The sequence below is a fragment of the Lagopus muta genome, chromosome 11 (assembly GCF_023343835.1).
Source record: "Lagopus muta isolate bLagMut1 chromosome 11, bLagMut1 primary, whole genome shotgun sequence".
In the NCBI taxonomy this organism is placed as follows: domain Eukaryota; kingdom Metazoa; phylum Chordata; class Aves; order Galliformes; family Phasianidae; genus Lagopus; species Lagopus muta.
This window is the reverse complement of record NC_064443.1, coordinates 15,857,186-15,875,000: the sequence shown is the minus strand read 5'-3', so window position 1 is coordinate 15,875,000 and position 17,815 is coordinate 15,857,186. Positions and strand designations below refer to the sequence as shown.

The window sequence follows — 17,815 nt, the reverse complement described above, 5'->3', positions numbered from 1 at the left end:
TCCCTCCTGCAGTTCGTGGGCATGTCTGTGCCTGGAACTACAGGAGGATGCCCTAGTCATGAACAACACAGAGATGATGCCAGGTCACCACCTGTTTGTAGGTCCTTACAATGTTTTTGAGAGGTTTATCACTGCTGAATTATTCTGATTGTCATGAGTGACTGATACTGATGGATTCACACCCATTTAGTGCTGAGGAGTACATCCTAGCTTAGAGTCACTGCATGAAGTCCCCAGGACAAGAGCATTATTTCAAACTGGTATGAGGGATAAGCCAAAGATTTTTTTGTGTTTGTTCTTCTTGTTGTTTTTTTTTTCTAACAGTCTTACTAGCACAGAAGATAGGATGGAGGCTTCATGTAGCATGGGATGCTGATAGCAGTGAGACTGTCTGTGTGTTAGCCAGGAAGGATGGGTGAAGGAAGTTTGTCCTGCTTCTGAAAAGCCCCTGGAACTCCCCACTTCTCCCTCACTTCATCCTGCATGTCAATCCTTGGATAATCTGCATAAGTATGAACATGGGAGGAGACAAAATTTATCTTCCAGTGCCTAGTATATCTGGCTGGGACTTGTGCTTCACAGGACTGTGATACAATGAAGGTCTAGCTCCATAGCGGAGTTGTCAGTGACTTGGTCTGCAGCACCCAGTGTGGTACAGCAGGGGCAGCTCTACCAGGACCATCTGCCCAGCACTTCTGCAACAGAGTGGCACAAATCAGTGCTATGGACAGCAACTTGTGTTCTGTGGGCCAGGTAGAAGAGGGGCCTCATAGCTCCAAGGAGGAGCAAATCCATTGCATTAGAGGGATGCACTTCAGGTTTTGAGTGTGGTGGGCCCAAAAGCAAGCTTTTTTTTTTTCTTTTTTTTTTTTTTCCCCCCAATGTAATTATTTCATCCATAGAAGCTTCATCAGTGTCATGGAGATAAGTTCCATGAGTTCTAAAGAAAGTAATTTTTAAATGAACTTTCTGAAAAAATCAGAAGTCAATCAAGTCAACAAGTCAGAAGTTTGATTGCAAATGGAGTTTTGCAGAAGTATCATGAAGCTTTTCCATCACAAACATGTTTTAAATATCACAGACAAGGTAGAGATCTCCTCATATTTCACTTAGATTAAACAATCTTGACATGATCATTTGTTGCTATTATAAATAATGAGAACTGGGCTTCTGGGTAAGACGCAAACATAGGAACATATCCCTATCCTTAGCAAGACCTTAGCTGGAATAGGACATTTATTTTGTAGCACCACCTTTGAATGGAAAAACACTTCAGGACAGCAGCAAGGCTTGACACACTTGAAAAAAGTATCTCCTAATAGGAGAACATAGAGACAGCTGGCCATTTTCAGTGGAGTGAAAGCTCTACTTGGGCTTATTTTTTGTAGCATCCATTGACACTCTTAAAAAATGGATCCTGAACCTTTATTGTACACAGCCTTACTAGGCATCTAACAGGAGGGAAGAGGCTGCATCTTGGTTGTCTCTTGCATTGCTCATGGTTCCTTTCTGTCCCTTTGTCCATAGTGCTTTTCCTGCTGCTGAAGAGGTCTTCTCTTCCCATTGTTCTGGGTTTCCATTTTCACATCCTTGCTTCTTGCCATTGTTTTCTGTCTGCTTTTCCTCTTGTGCAATGTCTGCACTTTTCTGTGCCTTCCGTCTTGTTCCTTGGTCCACAGACTCCTATACTTCTCCTCTCCCTGAGCCCCTTTTGTGTCTTCCCTCTCCTGCTTATCACATATGCATTTTCAGGATTTAACCTCTCCAGACCAAGGCATATGTCTTGATATCCAAGTTTTCAGAACACTATATGTGAGCTCTGGAAGAGTTTCCCATGGAGCCAGTATTAGGAACCTAGACTGTGGTGGAGCCCCAGAGAACTGGGGGAACCTCAGAAGGTCAGTCTTGCCATGAGGAACTGAGTGGCCATCTGAAAACTGCCGCCATTTAGAGCTTTCAGAAGGAACATCAGAGAAAGGAACGAGGCTTCAGATGGGACTATAGTGCTAGGGTCTTTTCCTACCCAGCATTGCGCAGCACAGAACTCTCAGGCTACAGTAAACTCCATGGAGAACCAAGAATTTGCTGTTTCTGATCTGCTCCTCAGTGATGGACCTTCAAATCATAGAATCATCGAATTGTTTGGGTTGGAAGGGATCTTTGATTATCTAGTTCCAACCCCCCTGTTACAGGCAGGGACACCTCCCACTAGACCAGGTTGCTCAGAGCCCCATCCAGCCTGGCCTGGTAAGGTCCTTGCCCCCAGGTACTGAATTTCACCAGGCTGCCTCTGGACCTGTGAACATTTCAGGCTTCAGATCTAAGTCCTTGCCACAGGGGACTTTTATGGATCTGAAGCCTTGTGGTTTCTCCTGTGCCGTTAGTCAGTATTGTCATTCAGGGAGGGTTCTGCAGCCAGAGGCAGGGATCCCTTTCCAGCAGGGCACAGGAGAGCTGTGAGTGCCAGCTGAGCCCACGGCTGAGGACACAGCTGCTCTGCTCCCCCTGTCCTGCCCCATGCCAGGGGCAGGGTTTACCAGTCCTACTTCAACTGCACCTTGAGTGTATACATTCAAATGTAGTTTTGTAGGCTGAGTACCGGCAGAAAAGCAAACAGTTGCCTACAGAAGCTTAGAAGCACTGGAACAGAGCTGCAGTAGTCAGTTTATTTCTGTTGTATAACAGCCCTTGCCCAATAACGCTATCAGTAGATGAGGAACATTTCCCTGCAGCTCCACTAAGAATCCCCATGTGCGGACAGTCTGCGCTCCATTGAGTGCCACCAGTGAGAATGTGCTCCCATCAGTGCCCAGTGAGTCCTCCTGGCTTCTTCTGAGGAAGCTTGCTGAAGGAGGAGCTGCTGGTGACAATCTGGTTTTTTATCGGTACTGCTTCCTCACATAGGGGAAAAACAGTTTAAAGAAATTCTTCAGATTTTTTTACTTCTCTTCAGTGCTTTGAAACTGAGAGACCTCTATTTTTCATAATTTAAACTCCTGCCTAACTGGGTGAGTGTTTGAATTCCTAGACTATGACAAAACACCAGTGTGCGTCTGCCTGAAATGTCGAGAGGATCTTTAATAACGTTCACCCACCAGAAACGGCACTAAAAGCGTGCTAAGATGATGACTGAGAACAATAAAAGCAAGGACCCCAGCTGCTCCGGGCCAAACACCGTTTTGCTGAGGGGCCCGGAGGAAGCACAGTGCAGGGCATGCTCCATGCTGCCCACTGGCTTTGCTGGTGGCTTTCCCTGCTGCCACTGCTGTGCTGCAAGCAGGAAGTCTTCAGGTGCCTCTGAGCTTTGTTTGTTTTGGCTAAAGCTTTGGTTCCTGCGGTAGCCTGCAGACCAAAATTTAATGCACAGATGACCCTGCCAAGCAGCCCCAGCGCCCAGGAACTGCTAAGAATGAGAGATTGCACAACAGAGCTGCACCAAGACTAAAATATTTATTGTTTTGTATTTGTTCTGTGGAAAGCACAGCAGCTGAGGGGTGAGGCCTCTACTTTCTCTGAGGAAGTCCTCAGAGGACTCTGAAAGGGAGACGTTCCCACTGCATTGCTAAGAGCCCGCCACTGCTCTTCTGTGGTCTCCAGATCTCCAGAGCAGATCTGGAGGCAGATTGCAGGAGATCTAGTATCACCTTTAGCTTTTCTTTCTTGCCATGGAGATTTTTGACCAAGAAAAGAAAAGCAGCTTGCAAAGGCCAGTGATTTGGCTTTTGCACTTCCAAAGCACACAGTGGTGACACCATTTTTTCCTTCATTTAATTCCTGCCTCGGAAAGTTGTGTGCCAAGTTTTATCCCATTGTGACATCTTTCTGGCACAGGCAGAACCCCCTTGCCCTGCAAAGAGCAAGACAACCTTTACTGTAAGGTTATGAATGGGGATTTATGACCAAGTCTCTTTTTATATACACTTAGCCCAGCTTTACTGCTACAAACAGATGACTGTGATAAGGTGGGCAGGTTGTTCAACATTTCACTGGAATGCGAGCACAGTTCTCCTCTTGGCACCAGGATCCTGATTGTCTAAAACAAAACTACAGAAATTGTCATGTCTAAGAACCTGGTCCAAGTCCTATTGGAAACAGGAACCTTTATGTTGAGCATATAGGCTAATAGCACATCTTTTTCATTAGTATTGTCTTCTAACATATTCCCGCTTCTTAATTTTTTTTTACTTTTTTTCCCCTGTCTTTTTTTAAGAGCAGCCAGAAAACGTCCTATTTTCCTTTAGAAAAAAAATTATCTATATATTGTTTCCCAAACCAGTGAGAGATTTAGTGCCTGGCCAGTGCATTGGTAATGTACTTGGAAGCCATTCTGGCCACAGCAGTACACTGTGATCTTGAGATCTCAATGGGAAATTGCAGGGGAAGTGAGGGTCAGCCTATGGGCATCCCCTTAACGTCTAACACAGGAGCCTGGCCACACTTCTGGGCTGTGACACGATGGATGCAGGTAGCATTTCTGCCCAGCTGCCATTTAGCATGCACCTTAGGGATGCCAGCAGTGGTGATTCCAACTGCTGTTCTTGTCCCTGCCGGGTTCCCCTGACAGCCCCTGGGGGCTTTACCAGCTCTTGGGGGGTCGCAGTGATGTGGGAGCTGCAGCCCATCCACATACTGCTCATCCCATGGTGCAAAAGGAGGACAAAGCATGCAGGGTCACTGCACAGCGTGCCTTCTGCTGCGCTTCCCGGGTTAATAAACATGATTCACTGGTGTCTTTTAGCTGTCAGGGCTAGAGTGAACCTCTCGGTGCCAGCAGGTCTAGCTTTTCTTGCTGAAGGGCTAATGCATTTTGCTTTGAGAAATACTGACACCCAGCACCAGGCGTTAGCTTTGCCTCATGAACAGACCGTATACAATTTCCAAACTGCTCAGCAATAAAACTCTCCTGTCTTCTGCGTTGGTGCCAACTGTTTAATTAGGAATAAGCAGAGGTTGGATTTTATTCCTACAAGTAATAGAGCGTTTTTTTCTCCCCCTTCAGCTTGCAAAAGATAAAGAGCGCCTGCAAGCCATGATGACACACCTGCATGTGAAGTCAACTGAACCAAAAGCCACCCCTCAGCCTGTAAGTACTGAACTGTGCAGAAAGCAAAACCAAACCTCACACCAAACCTCTTTTTCCTGTTTCCCACCTGGGTATGTGACACGAAGCGTGGCTTTGCTGTGTGCCGCAGGGAGGAGATGCAAAGTGAGAAGTATTTGGTAGTTTTTCAGGGGGCACAGCCCAGAGACCCACCTCTCTCCTTCCTCCAGGAGGCTGATGGGAGCTGGACCCCAAAGAAGGGCCTTTTGGTGGTCTGTAGGTTGCTTTACATTGGTGCCACTTGCATGAAACCTTAGGAAGTGTTAGGAAGGAGACGTGATTAAATTATATGTAGCGTATTTATTTGACTTTCTCCCTGTCTGACAGGAATTTACAGTAGAACAGACTCTTGTCGCACGTTTCGATGATAATCACTGTTGCCTAGTATCAGGTTTTATACCACTGAAACTGAGAAGGGAAACCTTCTCCACTGCAGATTTCTCTTCAGAAAAGGTGCTGTGGGGGTGGCCAGTGGGGTAGGAGGGCTCGGTCAGCCACTCCATAAACTCCTTGCAAGGCAGCCAGTGGCTTTGCAAGCCAAGCCATCTCCTGGGTCCCCCAGTACAGGGCAAGCCCTCTGTCTTCTTCCCTGACCAAAGCGATTCCTCGTCTGTTGTTTTCTTCTCACCTCTTGATGCTGAAAATGCTCCTCAGAGCTTCAGATGATTATTCAAAATGGAGAGAGTGCTTTGCTTCTTGATTTTAAGATTTGTAAGATTTAAAGGTACACTGGCTTTATTTGATTTTGCTTTGAGTCATTGTGTGAAAATTAATTGAGCGTTGACAATCTATAGTTAGTACTAGCAATTTTAATCAATATGCAATGATGCAGCATAATGACAAAGTATTGGTTTATCTGTTTTGACTGATTTTTTTTCTATAAATAAAGCAAACATACACCCATATATGTGTGATTTATGGTGATAGAAATAAAAAAGAGTCAGACTATTAACCCAGCAAATATGGTAGCCTGCCAAGATGCAGTTGGTAGACAAAATTAATGTCTGAAACAGAACACATTACAGAGATAGAGAACATAAAATCATTAAACACTTCGCGCACCCCATTTTTACTAGGAACGGATTTCTCACTTTCCATGTAGTTGGGAATAAATGGCTGCAGAAGTGGATAGGAAGGCTAAAGGATAGGAAATTGCAGGCTGTTCAGGAACGCTGGAGCAGATGTCAAAGTCAGTGGGAAGTTTTCGGGGCAGTCTTGGTAGAGTTGAGCGGTAGGTACGAACCCTTCCATTTTGGCTGATGAGATTCATGAAGCTGCTTGGTCTGGAGGATAGCAGCTCTCCAGAGTAGAAACTGCGTGCAGCATCTATAAAAATAGCATTCTTCTAGTTCCTCGTATCCATCTCAGCCTGAATGCAAATGCTTCAGCGCATTGTTGGCAAAGTGCGTAGACCCAACAGAATGGGAGGAGGCTTGGTTTCTATAGCTCTTACTGGATTAAAAATTAAAACAGCGGAATAATCTGGGAGTCTCAGAGCACTCTGCCTTGAGGCCTTTCGTAACAGCAGTGCCCCTCAGGAGGAAGGATTAAAAACTAAAGGGAGGAAATCACAAGAAGGCCAGCGCTGCTTGGCAAGGCAGCCGGTGATCAATGCTGCGCCGCGGAGGGCAGCAGCTTTGGCGGGCGTTGTAGGCTATGGAGGTACCAGGCGGTGTCGCCGTGAAGATTAGTGTTAACAGCTAATAAACAGGGAAAGCAGAGGGAGAGAAAGAGAAAAAAAAAAAATAAAGGGGGGAACGCAGGGGGAAAAGGGCTGTCTTGATTAGTATTAAAAATGTTTTACATTCTGGAAAATTATAGCTTTGTTGGGGACCTCCTACTAAATTTATTTTTAACTGCTCTATTGAAAATTCTGTACCACTAGTCAACATTATCTCTCAGTTGCTCAGCACAGTGTTTCTTTATTAAAAGAAATAGGCATGAATATTTTTGACTGAAAAATTAATAGCTTTTGAATTCATACACAGCAGGTTTTCTTTTGCAAAGAAGTCCAATATCGCTGCACAGCACTTCTATAACCATTTATTTAGAGTCCAAGTCAAACCTTTGACAGCTAGAGCAGTGTTACAAGCCAACATAAAGAACTCCAAGATGTAAACCAACAATAGGCAGTCTGTGTGAGGTTTGCCATTGTCAAATACATAGATTGTTTGGATTAGTTTATGTAAATGTACTGTTGTATTACCCTTTGGAAAAAAAAAGATCACATTTGTGTATGAAAAGTGGTTTCGTTCACAGGCAGCATTATAAATTCCTTATCCTTTAACTTACATGTTAGAAGTAAAAATTGGTGCCTGACAGGCCTATATTGTGTGGCACTCTGTTGTTGGATTGAAACTGCCTTCTTTTCATTTATTGAAATATAGAAAAATTTATTATAGATACCATCTGATAAATCAGAAATTATTAAAATATGTATAGGTGAAGCATTTGAAAATTAATTATAAAATGTAGGAGTATAGTGTTTTGCATAAATTGTGCTTTCGTTATGAAAAAATACACAGGCACCGCATAGACTCTGCTAGACCCCAGTCCTTTTAACTCAGTGGGATAGGACTTTGGTAAAAAGATCTGATGACCATTATTGCAGTGCAAAGTATTCTTTACATCCAGTAATTAATTTTTTTGCCAACATAACTAATGCAAGGTGTACGTTAGAATTAATATATTACGGTGCATCAGCAGTTATACAGGAAAGAGTGGCTGCAAATCCAAACGTAGCAATGAATTGGGATTTAAAATTACACCCTTTTCATGACTGAGAAAACGTTTTTATTCTGCTTAAAGGATCTTAATGCTTGTTTTTAAACAGTTTTGTTGCTGTGAGGCGGAACTGGTGCCTGAGCTGCTTAGTTCACTGGTGCTTTCACCACGTGCCTTGTGTAACCTGTGCTGGCCATTGGCCTTCCGTTGGGCTTCACACAGGGCTGAGCAGTGGTGGCTGGACCCCAGGCAGCTTCTTGATGCTGCTGCACTGATCACAGCTCAGCCAGGTGTGGGGAAGCTGGTCCTGTCCATCGATCGCATCCCCAGCTGCAGGTGCTCCTTGCAGTTATTTCCACCCCTCCAGTGGAAGGGCCAGTGCCCCACGCTGTTGCACCAAGGCAGGTGCTCTGTAAAGCTCTTCAGACTTACAAAGCCAAGGAGACTTAACATGTTCTCGTGTAATTCAGTACTGATGACCCGAGCTGTTGGCACATAGGTCTGTATGTGGGGTTGCTGCAGGTAGGGCAGCTCTTCTGCCTTAGGGGAGCTCCCTTCTGGGCAGCCGAGAGAGTGGCACTGAGGAAGGGCTGAGCATTGACACAAGTTGTGCTGGCTGCCTGTTTGCTAATGGCCAGCTTTGTAATTACCACGTCCAGAGGTGCAGCAGCTTAAAAGAAAATGGAAGTACCTCAGCTTAGCACTTGGAACGCGCAGAGTTGTCCCTCTTACTGCTGCATGTGTTGTTTTGGTGACAATAAAGGGCTGAGCAAAGTGAGAACAAAGCTGTGAAGGAATACGCTGTGACATATCTTTGTAAGGTACTTTTTTTTTTCAGCGAGGAACAAAACAGAGAAGCCAGAACAATGATTGCTCAAGAGCTGTCACTCTGGTTTTGCTGTTAAGATGGCTCCCCTAAATTCTGTTTTTGTTGGTGCAAGTGGTCAGCGTGGTAGGTTAAGATGGAAATGTGATTTTATTTTGGAGGATTGACTAACACTGCAGTTCACAGGAAGGAAAGGAAAAGGAAAAAAATCACGAACCAACAAATCATTGTGCACGCTAGGTGCCATATCCATCTTTAAAAACTGGTAGAAAACTTGAAGAGAAACTTCTGGCACCTCAAATGAAATGTACTGTTAGATATCCCTTATTTAATGTATTTTTTTGCCCTAACCATAGCAATTACGATTGTTTTGAAATACTGTTTTTAGCAACTGTAATAACAAAGCATTTTAAAAATGGTCTTTTAACTCTTGAGGGAATGACTGAGCATTTTAGCTGCTGTAGCCATACTTTATAGTTTGAAAAAATAACGATACGCAGCAATAAAGAGAGATTCTCAAGCACAACAAAAGCTGTTTTTATATACTGGTTTTCATTAAGTCTCACTCCTCAGCTTCGGTTTCCTCAGTGCTGCTGCCAATAACAACACCTGCTAAGTGATTGCTGCCTGCCAGGCTCCCATCCAGCGCTGCTGTGTCCGAGCTGGAGCAGGAGAGGAGGATGCAGCATTGAGCAAAGCTCTGAGCCCAGCCTGCCATCCCACCCTCCGTGTCAAGAAAAGCAGTCTCTGCTTCGGAGTGTTGTAGGGTCCAGCAGCTCAGTTCTGATAAACCCTCACCTCTAATCACAACCAAAACAGCAGCATCAATGGCAGGGGAATCCCTGCCCTGCAGCAGTGGGTATGGCCTCTCCGTGACATTTATAAATGTGTATTTCTTTTTTTTTTTTTTTTTTTGCTTCTTCTAAAAGTGTTTCAGATCGGGGTTTTTTACTGCAGCCCCTATTGTCATGGAAGATATTTACACAGAAAGGAATCAGGCTGAGCCCTAATGGGAGAGCCACTTACTGGAAATCTATTTTACAGGGTGAGAGAGAGGGCTACCTCTCTGTCTTGTTTATATCTAAGGAAAAAACCATGACTCAGTCTTCACCTTTAATAGGAAGACATGACCATTTCTTGAAAGGGAAGGTAAATACTAAAATCCTAAGCAGGATATTGGATGCTGAAACAATTAAAACATTTGTGGATGTTGAGTTAAAGCGGCACGAGGCACAGTTCTTCAAAACTGAAACTGAACAAAGCACCCAGCACCCTTCGCTGACTAAATTTGCAGAATTTCAGGACTTCAAACTGTTACGGGGTTTGGTGGCTTTTTGTTGTTTTATTCTTGTTTTCTTTTGTGGCTGGAGGAAATCCTCCCTCCCCCATCCCCAGCATAAATGTTGCAGAACCAGTTAACCCTTGGGTGGCAGGGCTGCGCCTTGCTGCCCACTGCTGACTTTGTGCCTTGTGTGCACAGCCGGAAACAGCCCCTCACCAGAACATGCAGTATGTGGGACACTGGCAGTGTGCAAAGTACCAGTGTGAACAGCTTTCCTAGTCATAGAAACTTGTTTTTAAATAGAAGATGTGCACAGCATCGGGAAAAGAAACCCTCCCAGCCCAGTCCCTTCCTGAGCTTTGCCCCGAATTATCATCCGCTGTGCGTTTCTGATTGCCGGCAGTATCGAGATTTAACAGTTTACAATTCAGATGAATATTTCAAGATGGCAACAAAACCAACACCATTCATAATTTGTTGTTCTGCTCCAATTCACCACCGAGCTCTCCGCCTTGACACTGCAGATCCCACGAAGACAGCGGCCCTCACCTCCCCATACCCACCCCACGTTGTGGTGCCATCACCAGAGGGGTCGGTCCCCTGCCCAGGAGCAGAGCGGTACCAGGTGTGGGGCAGGAAGAGGGAGAACTTTGCTGGCGAGCCCCACGGTTGTCTTTCATTAACTTGTTGGTTCAGGCTCAGCGCTGGCCGGCGGAGGTGAAGCACAGCACACTCGCTACGTTCCAGCTTTTTGTTCTTTCTTTCCTCACAGACTGCAGTCATGTTTAATTTGGAAACTGGGCTCCTTTGGCAAATTAGCAATTAGAACAATTTTGTGGGAATATGTATATGTGTCATTAGTTTTCCTGCAAATTAATAGCGAGAGCAGAGGTCAGGCAGAAATTTTCCACTTGACTGCAGCTCCTCTGTTGAGATTTGGCACTTTGTTTTGGAACGGCCACAGCTGCTCAAAGCCACAGTCTTCCTTTAGGAACTGTCTTTTAATTAGTTTACCTCATAGCCATTATTACAAATATTACTGCCTCCCCTCCTTGAAATAAAATTACTGTTTCTACAAAATATTCCAGTGACATCTTGCACCACTGCACATTGATGGTGGGGTCACTCGAATGCAGCGTTTAATCATTAGATCACCTCCATAAGCATCTCCTAATTAGAGTCCTTACAATACAATTTTATCTGGTAATTAGCTGAGATTGGCTGCTTCCTCTGTAGCTTATTAGTGGCAGCCCAGCAGTGGGTGTGAATCACAGTGTCATTTGTCAAGCCTGTTAGGGTCCCCCCCCTTTGCTCATCCTCTCTTCTGTTTATTTCTAGTTGCTACCTACGCTGAAAAGCCTAAAGAAATCTAACTCGATTCAAATTCTTGAAGCAGGGAATGCTGACCTTTGGGGATTCTCTCTCTCGCAGCTCTCTGGCAGAAACAGATTAAATGTTAAGTTTTTAAACGCTAAAAAAGGAAGCGAACTCTTTTGAAATGGAGTAGCGAGAGCCGTAATGATGGAGCGCGAGCAGTGATCTTTCCAACAGGAGGGCCCGGCTGCCGAGCCTCTGCCAGAGACGGGCACTTAAAATTGATGCAGATTTGCTCGCAGTTATTGGACTGTTAAAATGTCCATTTAGAAACTGAGATAAAATACAGAAGATTTAATTTCATGGTGAGACCTGTCAGTTGTACTATTATTATCATCACTGGTCCTTTTATCATATGTAATAGATGGATAGATGGATAACAGGGAGACATTACAATGAGCGTGTCCCTAATCAGTGGCCTTAAATCACGCCAGTCAACAAGCAGAGGTGGCAGCGGCACCACAGGCTCAGTGTTCATGGCAGGATGCTCTGGGAATCACTGCCTGCATTTGAGCACCCTCGTCATCTCCTTGTTGGGTTCCTCCTTCTGTGGCCTCACCATGAGCTGCTGAATGGTTCCCGTGTGGGCACAGGGCACACAGGGAATGGGTTGCCTGCAGTACCTGAGCAGCATGCAGGGCTGCAGGCAGCAGCACTTGGCTGCGTGAGGATTTTGTGGCGGGGCTTTAATGCAGGCAGAGTTGCTCAAAAAACAGGGACAATTTATTGAAAAACCGGTGCTATTTATCTGTCTCTCTGCTGTGCCCTTCCTGTGGGCAATCAGCTTTTTGTCTTGGTGTCATTTCTGTGACACGAGAGCCCTTTGTTTTCCGTTACCTTTGTTTGGGATAAATCCTGTTGTTTTGATAAAGGAGCAGCAGTATTTCTGGCTGTTAACTCAGACGAGGGATGCTAATAGGAGTTTTCTTATCTGGTTACTTTCACACGAGGAAAATTAATACAGAGTCTTATGGATAAACATGAGATGTTTGGGGGCATATCTGAATTGTGTGCCTCGCCTTCATCTGAAAAGCTTTAATGTCCAGCCAAAAGGAATTTTAATCAGAACAAAAGTTATAAAATTCTGGCCCTGTTAAATTCAGTAGGAATTTTGCTACTGACTTCAATGGGGTCAAGATTTCAGCAGTATTATTCACGAAAGTGCCTAAGGGAAGGAAATGTGGAAGTAGTCAAAGAGCCCTCCTCTCCCTCATTTTTTCTGATGTCGTTAAGAGATGGGGTTGTTTGTTTAAAGTACTCCAGCAGGAGCAACCTACTGTAAGGGAGCATCGTTTTTCAGAGGACATTGCAGGGCAGCGGGATGGGTATGGCTGGGTGCTGAAAGTGGTTGGGCTCTGTTTGGGTTGGATGCACAGTCCCAGAGGCATTCAGCTGCTTGTGCAGGTAACACTGTGCCTCCCGTCAAGGGAGAGCAGAATGTTGCCACTTGTGCTGGGCTGAGTGGCTGCAATATTTCATGCGGTGTGATTAATTAAATTATTCCAGAGTTAACCTACGCAGGGCTTTGCTTTTAAAATGGATGAACAGGAGGGGAAGGGGAAAAAAAGCAATCCCAAATGCTGAAGAGAGAGATTGCGTTTCTCCCTACTATGTCCCTATGAAAATCTGGCTTTTTATTCTTAGCCTGATGCCTTCAGTGAAATGTCCAAGAAGACTGATCAGAAGCCGTGCATAATGATAGCATGGAAATAAGGGGTGTGGGGTTGAAATCGTGAAACAGCGGAACTACAATAAAATACCAAGATGATGGCGCTCTCTGTAAGATCTTTTAAGGTTCGGATGCAAATCCACTATGTGTAGTTCTGGCAGCAGGATGCCTTGTTCATTTTATAAAATCCATCTATCTGGAAGTGTACATATTTATTTCCGTTTGCTAATGGAGATGCTACAACAGCACTTGGAGCTGAAGCGAGCACTCGAGCTGCGTTGCCTCTGAGTGGAGGGTCGTTCCGTTAATGAGAATTTCCCCCACCACCCTTAATTAGCCACAGTCGCCCTTTGTAATGCAGCCTTCGTCCTTTCCCTCCGCAGCTCAATCTGGTGTCCAGCGTCACGCTTTCCAAGACAGCGTCCGAGGCTTCTCCACAGAGCTTACCTCATACTCCCACCACCCCGACTGCACCCATCACTCCCGTCACGCAGGGACCGTCGGTCATCACTACCACGAGCATGCACAACGTCGGGCCCATCCGGAGGCGGTACTCGGATAAATACAACGTCCCCATTTCTTCAGGTAAAGCGGTGTTGCTGATACGGGCCCTTCCCAGCCCGGCAGCTTTCTGCTGCCTACACCCGCAGCCACGGGCTGTGATGATAACAGAACAACTGCTCTTTATTTAGCAGATATTGCCCAGAACCAAGAATTTTATAAGAACGCAGAAGTTAGACCACCGTTCACGTATGCATCTTTAATTAGGCAGGTGAGTGGAGCCAAACACAGGCATTCGGATTAGACAAAGTCTCCCTATATGTGCGCGCTCTGGATTAAATAGATTTTCAAACCTTTGGTATGTAAGCATGCTCAAATGCTCAAACCTTTACTATAAGGGTTTTTAGAACTGCAATATATAACATAATTGCTTTTGATTAAGTATTACAATACGATGTGATTATTAGGAAATTCATTTCACACAACAGTGAAAATGAGCCTGTTTAAAGATGGCAAGTCAATTATCACAAGCTACAGTAATCTCTGATCCCTAGAATTAATCTGAGCTCTAAATAATTACTGAGCTTTAATCAGCTAGTGAAATGTTTTGCATTTCTCTTTGATTCTGCTTTATGAATGACTAATAAATTAATATTTCTGTAAGGAAACAGAAATAAAAACTCAAAACAATTAGATAATTCCATTTTGAATTTTGCCATTGAACTGTTAAATACAGCCATTAATCTTAGTTCATATTGTGAAAACCTTCCTTCGGATTTTTGCTCCAAATCCCTTCTCTTATTTTCTCATTCCTTCGTTCTTTCATTCTTTTTGTATTGGTCCAAGTAAAACTCTGAGTGTATTTTGTACTGACTTGCTCACAACTGATGTTGCCATTGATTTGCTTCACAAGGCCATCCTCGAATCTCCAGAAAAACAGCTAACACTAAATGAAATCTACAACTGGTTCACGCGAATGTTTGCTTACTTCAGGCGCAACGCGGCGACGTGGAAGGTAAGCCTTAGCCCTGTGTGCCTCTTGCCTTTGATATCTGACATGTACAGAATAGACGCTGCTGATGACATAACAAATTGTAACGACGTGTGGACATGAAAATGTAGATCGGCAGTTGTGACACGCGCTGGGTGCCTTATCTGCAGGAACAATTTGATATTTGGCAGAAAAACTCCTCTGCCTTTGAAAACCACTAATTGAATCCCCCATTATTGGCTTTTATGTTCTGTGATTATGCCACGAGTTCCTCTGTGTGGTTGCTGCTAGCAGTGAAACTCAAGCCCGTCAGCTGGAATGTATTAAAAAAAGAAAGAGGTAATGTTATTGTGTCGGTGGAGGATATGCTGTTTGTCTTCTTAGTTATGCAGGCTGTAATCACAGCAACTGATTTTTTTCCCCTAGGATCAGTAGATAAATGGATTCCTTTCCTCAATCAGTTGACTCTCAACTACATACACAGATATTTTACAAACCTCTACATTTTAGTCACACAGCAGCAGCTCACTGAACATACTGTGTAAGAAGCAAGCCTTAGCATAAGAAATCCGTTCAACAGAACTAAACATTGATATATTTGGCACTTCAGTTTTCTACCGTAACCATCTCTGATGTTGTTGGATAAAAGATCTTGGGAGTTACTTGTATTTTGGGGCCGCTCTTTCTCTCGTACGTAGCATTACAACAGCCAGACTGGCTTCTTAAGCTGGTATCATTACTAATTAATGAATCAAAGCAAAGGATCTTGTATTGCAGTAAAAATTGCGTCCCAGTAGTTTGAGCTGCTCTCCATCTAGACAGCTCTGTTGCTCTCAGACTTCAAATGACCAGGTAGCATGAATGTGTTCCATACTTGCTGTTTCATTTGCTCTTTCTATTTTTCTTGTCTCAGCCTGCATTTGGAATTAATTACATCAGAGGATGGAGCTAAAAATCGTCCTTGGAAGTTAGTTCAGTTTTAGTAGTACAGTTAGATTCAGGAAAAGTCTCTGTGATTGCTGCTTTGATTCTTCAACTTCAGTTAGAAAACATGAGCAGTGTTTCACTTTGCAGACTCCTTACTGTCCAGAAAGGAAATTAACTTTCCCTGATTTAAGATCCATTTAGACCTGCCTGTCTTTTGCTGCTGGAGCGCTTCCAGTAGGCCTTTTCAGCAGCTGCAGGTGTGGGTGCTAAAGCAAAAATCCTATCTAATTCCAGCGGTGAAAGGAAGTGGAGAAGGGAGTGGAAGAAGGCAATCTTGGCAGCCTGCAAGGCTAATGTTAGGAATTAGCCTTGCGTATCACTTAAAATCAAGTCCCAGGAGCCACGTGCACTAACAGTGTGCTTGTACAGAGGAGGAGAGAGGCTGAGCTGGAGACCCTTGGGCTTGCAGAAGAGCACAGCAGGTCTGTGCAGAGACCAATCGTGGACACCCTGACCCTATCCAGGAGCCCACATCCTGCTTCACAGCCTGGGAAGGAAAGGTTCACTTCAACTTCTGGCTTCCATGCAAGGAATGCAATTTTTGAGCTACTCAGATTCATGCCAGCCTTCAGGAACAGCGGGGATGAAAATGCAGCTCTGGCTTAGCATGACGGGAAGCCCACGGGGCGCAGAATGAGCGCAAGGGTCTAATTGCAGAATCAGAATAATTTGAATACATATGTGCTGATTTGAGCTCACCTTCAGCTAATGTATAGCGGGCATTCGAGTCAGTTTTCCTAAAGTTTAGGTCAGGGTTTGGTGTGGGCAGGCTTCCTGGAGACCTGTTTCAAAACCACAGATGAGCACAGGAATAACAACCTTGAAAAAATGAACCTCTTCCCCAAAATGCACTGCAGTGGAGCTTGAGCAGTTACGAAAATTACAAACCCTTTCATTTCCTACATTCAAGTATGTTCAGGGTAATTTTTCTACAAAAGTGGCTTGCGTACAAATATTTTTACCAAGGTAAATATATAATCTTAGAATAATAGCTCCTAATTTTTGTGTTAAGCTGATTGCTATGGGAGCACTGTGAACTGGTTCTAACAGGTCAGAGGCGATGCCTGTTTACTTTTATTTTTTGGAGTAATTTGCTGGCACTGAATTGCAGCCATGAGGCACAGGCTGCAGGTGTGGCTCTGAAACATGAATAAAACTGCTAGATAGCAAGTATCCAGAGGCACTGAGAACAAAACAATGGTTTTTTTTGTGATGAATTCCTTAAACAAGTGATCGTACTGAAAACTGAAAGTGAGGGCAGTGCTTTGTGGACATCCCAAATACCCAGTGTGTTTGTCTCAGTATCTTCAGCAAGAGCCTGATCCGGCAGCCCCAGCCCTCGATGGCAAGTCACATAGCGGTCTGTAAAAGATTTCTCCAGCATTAGATATGTTTAAAGAACACAGAGATTTCTGCTCAGCTGTGTATTTGGAGACTGTTTACAAACTCCGAGGACTCACTTCACGGAACTCTGCTGTATGCATTTGATCAACTGCCGTATTAACTGGGAGATCAGCTTTCACTGTGGGAAATAGCATTATTATTCTTACATTTTGCTCCAGACTTGACAGCGTTCCCATTTTCACAGGAAACTGCCTGAGTTACCCAGATGTGGGCCGGCAGCCCTGTGTCAGGTTGCGCTCATACCGAGCTCTGCTCCACCGGCGGCTGCTGAGCTCGCTGCTTTCCACCCGTAAGGTGTGGGGCGTTCGCAGTGTTCTGCTCCACCTCCCAATCAGGGGGGTTGCCAGAACTTGACAAACTAATGAAAACCGGGAGAGGAAGGAGAAGAGTCATTAAAAAAAAGGAGAACAAAGAGCAGGAAGAATGACAAATGGATACCCACGGAAGAGCTGAAGTGCACAGTTTGCCACAGAGCCAGGCCATCCCCGTGCCTGTGGGATCGGGCACCTGCAGCCAGAGGAGATGAGCTTGCTGCCAAGTATCTGCTGAAAGCTCCCATGGATCAGGGACAGTGCTAGTGATTGCAGGGACATGGAAAAGTAGCAAAAGACTCTTCTTAGCCTTTCCCTTGCAAGCACACACACCACTGCTGCTTAATTTACATGACAAATGCACTCTCCATACCCTTTGTTTGCACAGTGATTTAGACATTCATGATTAGAGCTCACTTTCACCATCCAGACCCGATGTTCATTAAAAAAAAAAAAAAAAAAAAAAAAAGATGACGATGACAGGAGGGAAAAAAGTGTGGTCTCTTGGTTGCCTAGACCCAGGCCATGTGTTTGGCTGGCATTGTGCCTGCTAACGAGTCAACCAGATTGACTAAATCAGTGGTGCCAGTGATGATGGATGGAGTTTGTTCGCCTGCATATTCTCAGCAAATGGCTTCTTCTGCT

The 17,815-nt window shown here is 44.5% G+C and overlaps 1 protein-coding gene across 16 annotated transcripts in view; it reads left to right on the top strand.

The window, feature by feature from the left end:
• The window catches only part of FOXP1 (forkhead box P1), a 341,534-nt gene that overhangs the window by 306,074 nt on the left and 17,645 nt on the right, over positions 1–17,815 (top strand). For 15 of the 16 annotated variants that reach the window (XM_048957784.1, XM_048957785.1, XM_048957787.1 and 12 more), the window contains 4 exons: positions 5,000–5,083; positions 13,360–13,561; positions 13,669–13,748; positions 14,391–14,492. In XM_048957784.1, coding sequence (XP_048813741.1) covers positions 5,000–5,083; positions 13,360–13,561; positions 13,669–13,748; positions 14,391–14,492 — 468 coding nt within the window. The remainder of the gene's footprint in view (positions 1–4,999; positions 5,084–13,359; positions 13,562–13,668; positions 13,749–14,390; positions 14,493–17,815) is intronic. The other variant, XM_048957795.1, reaches the window with a different exon arrangement.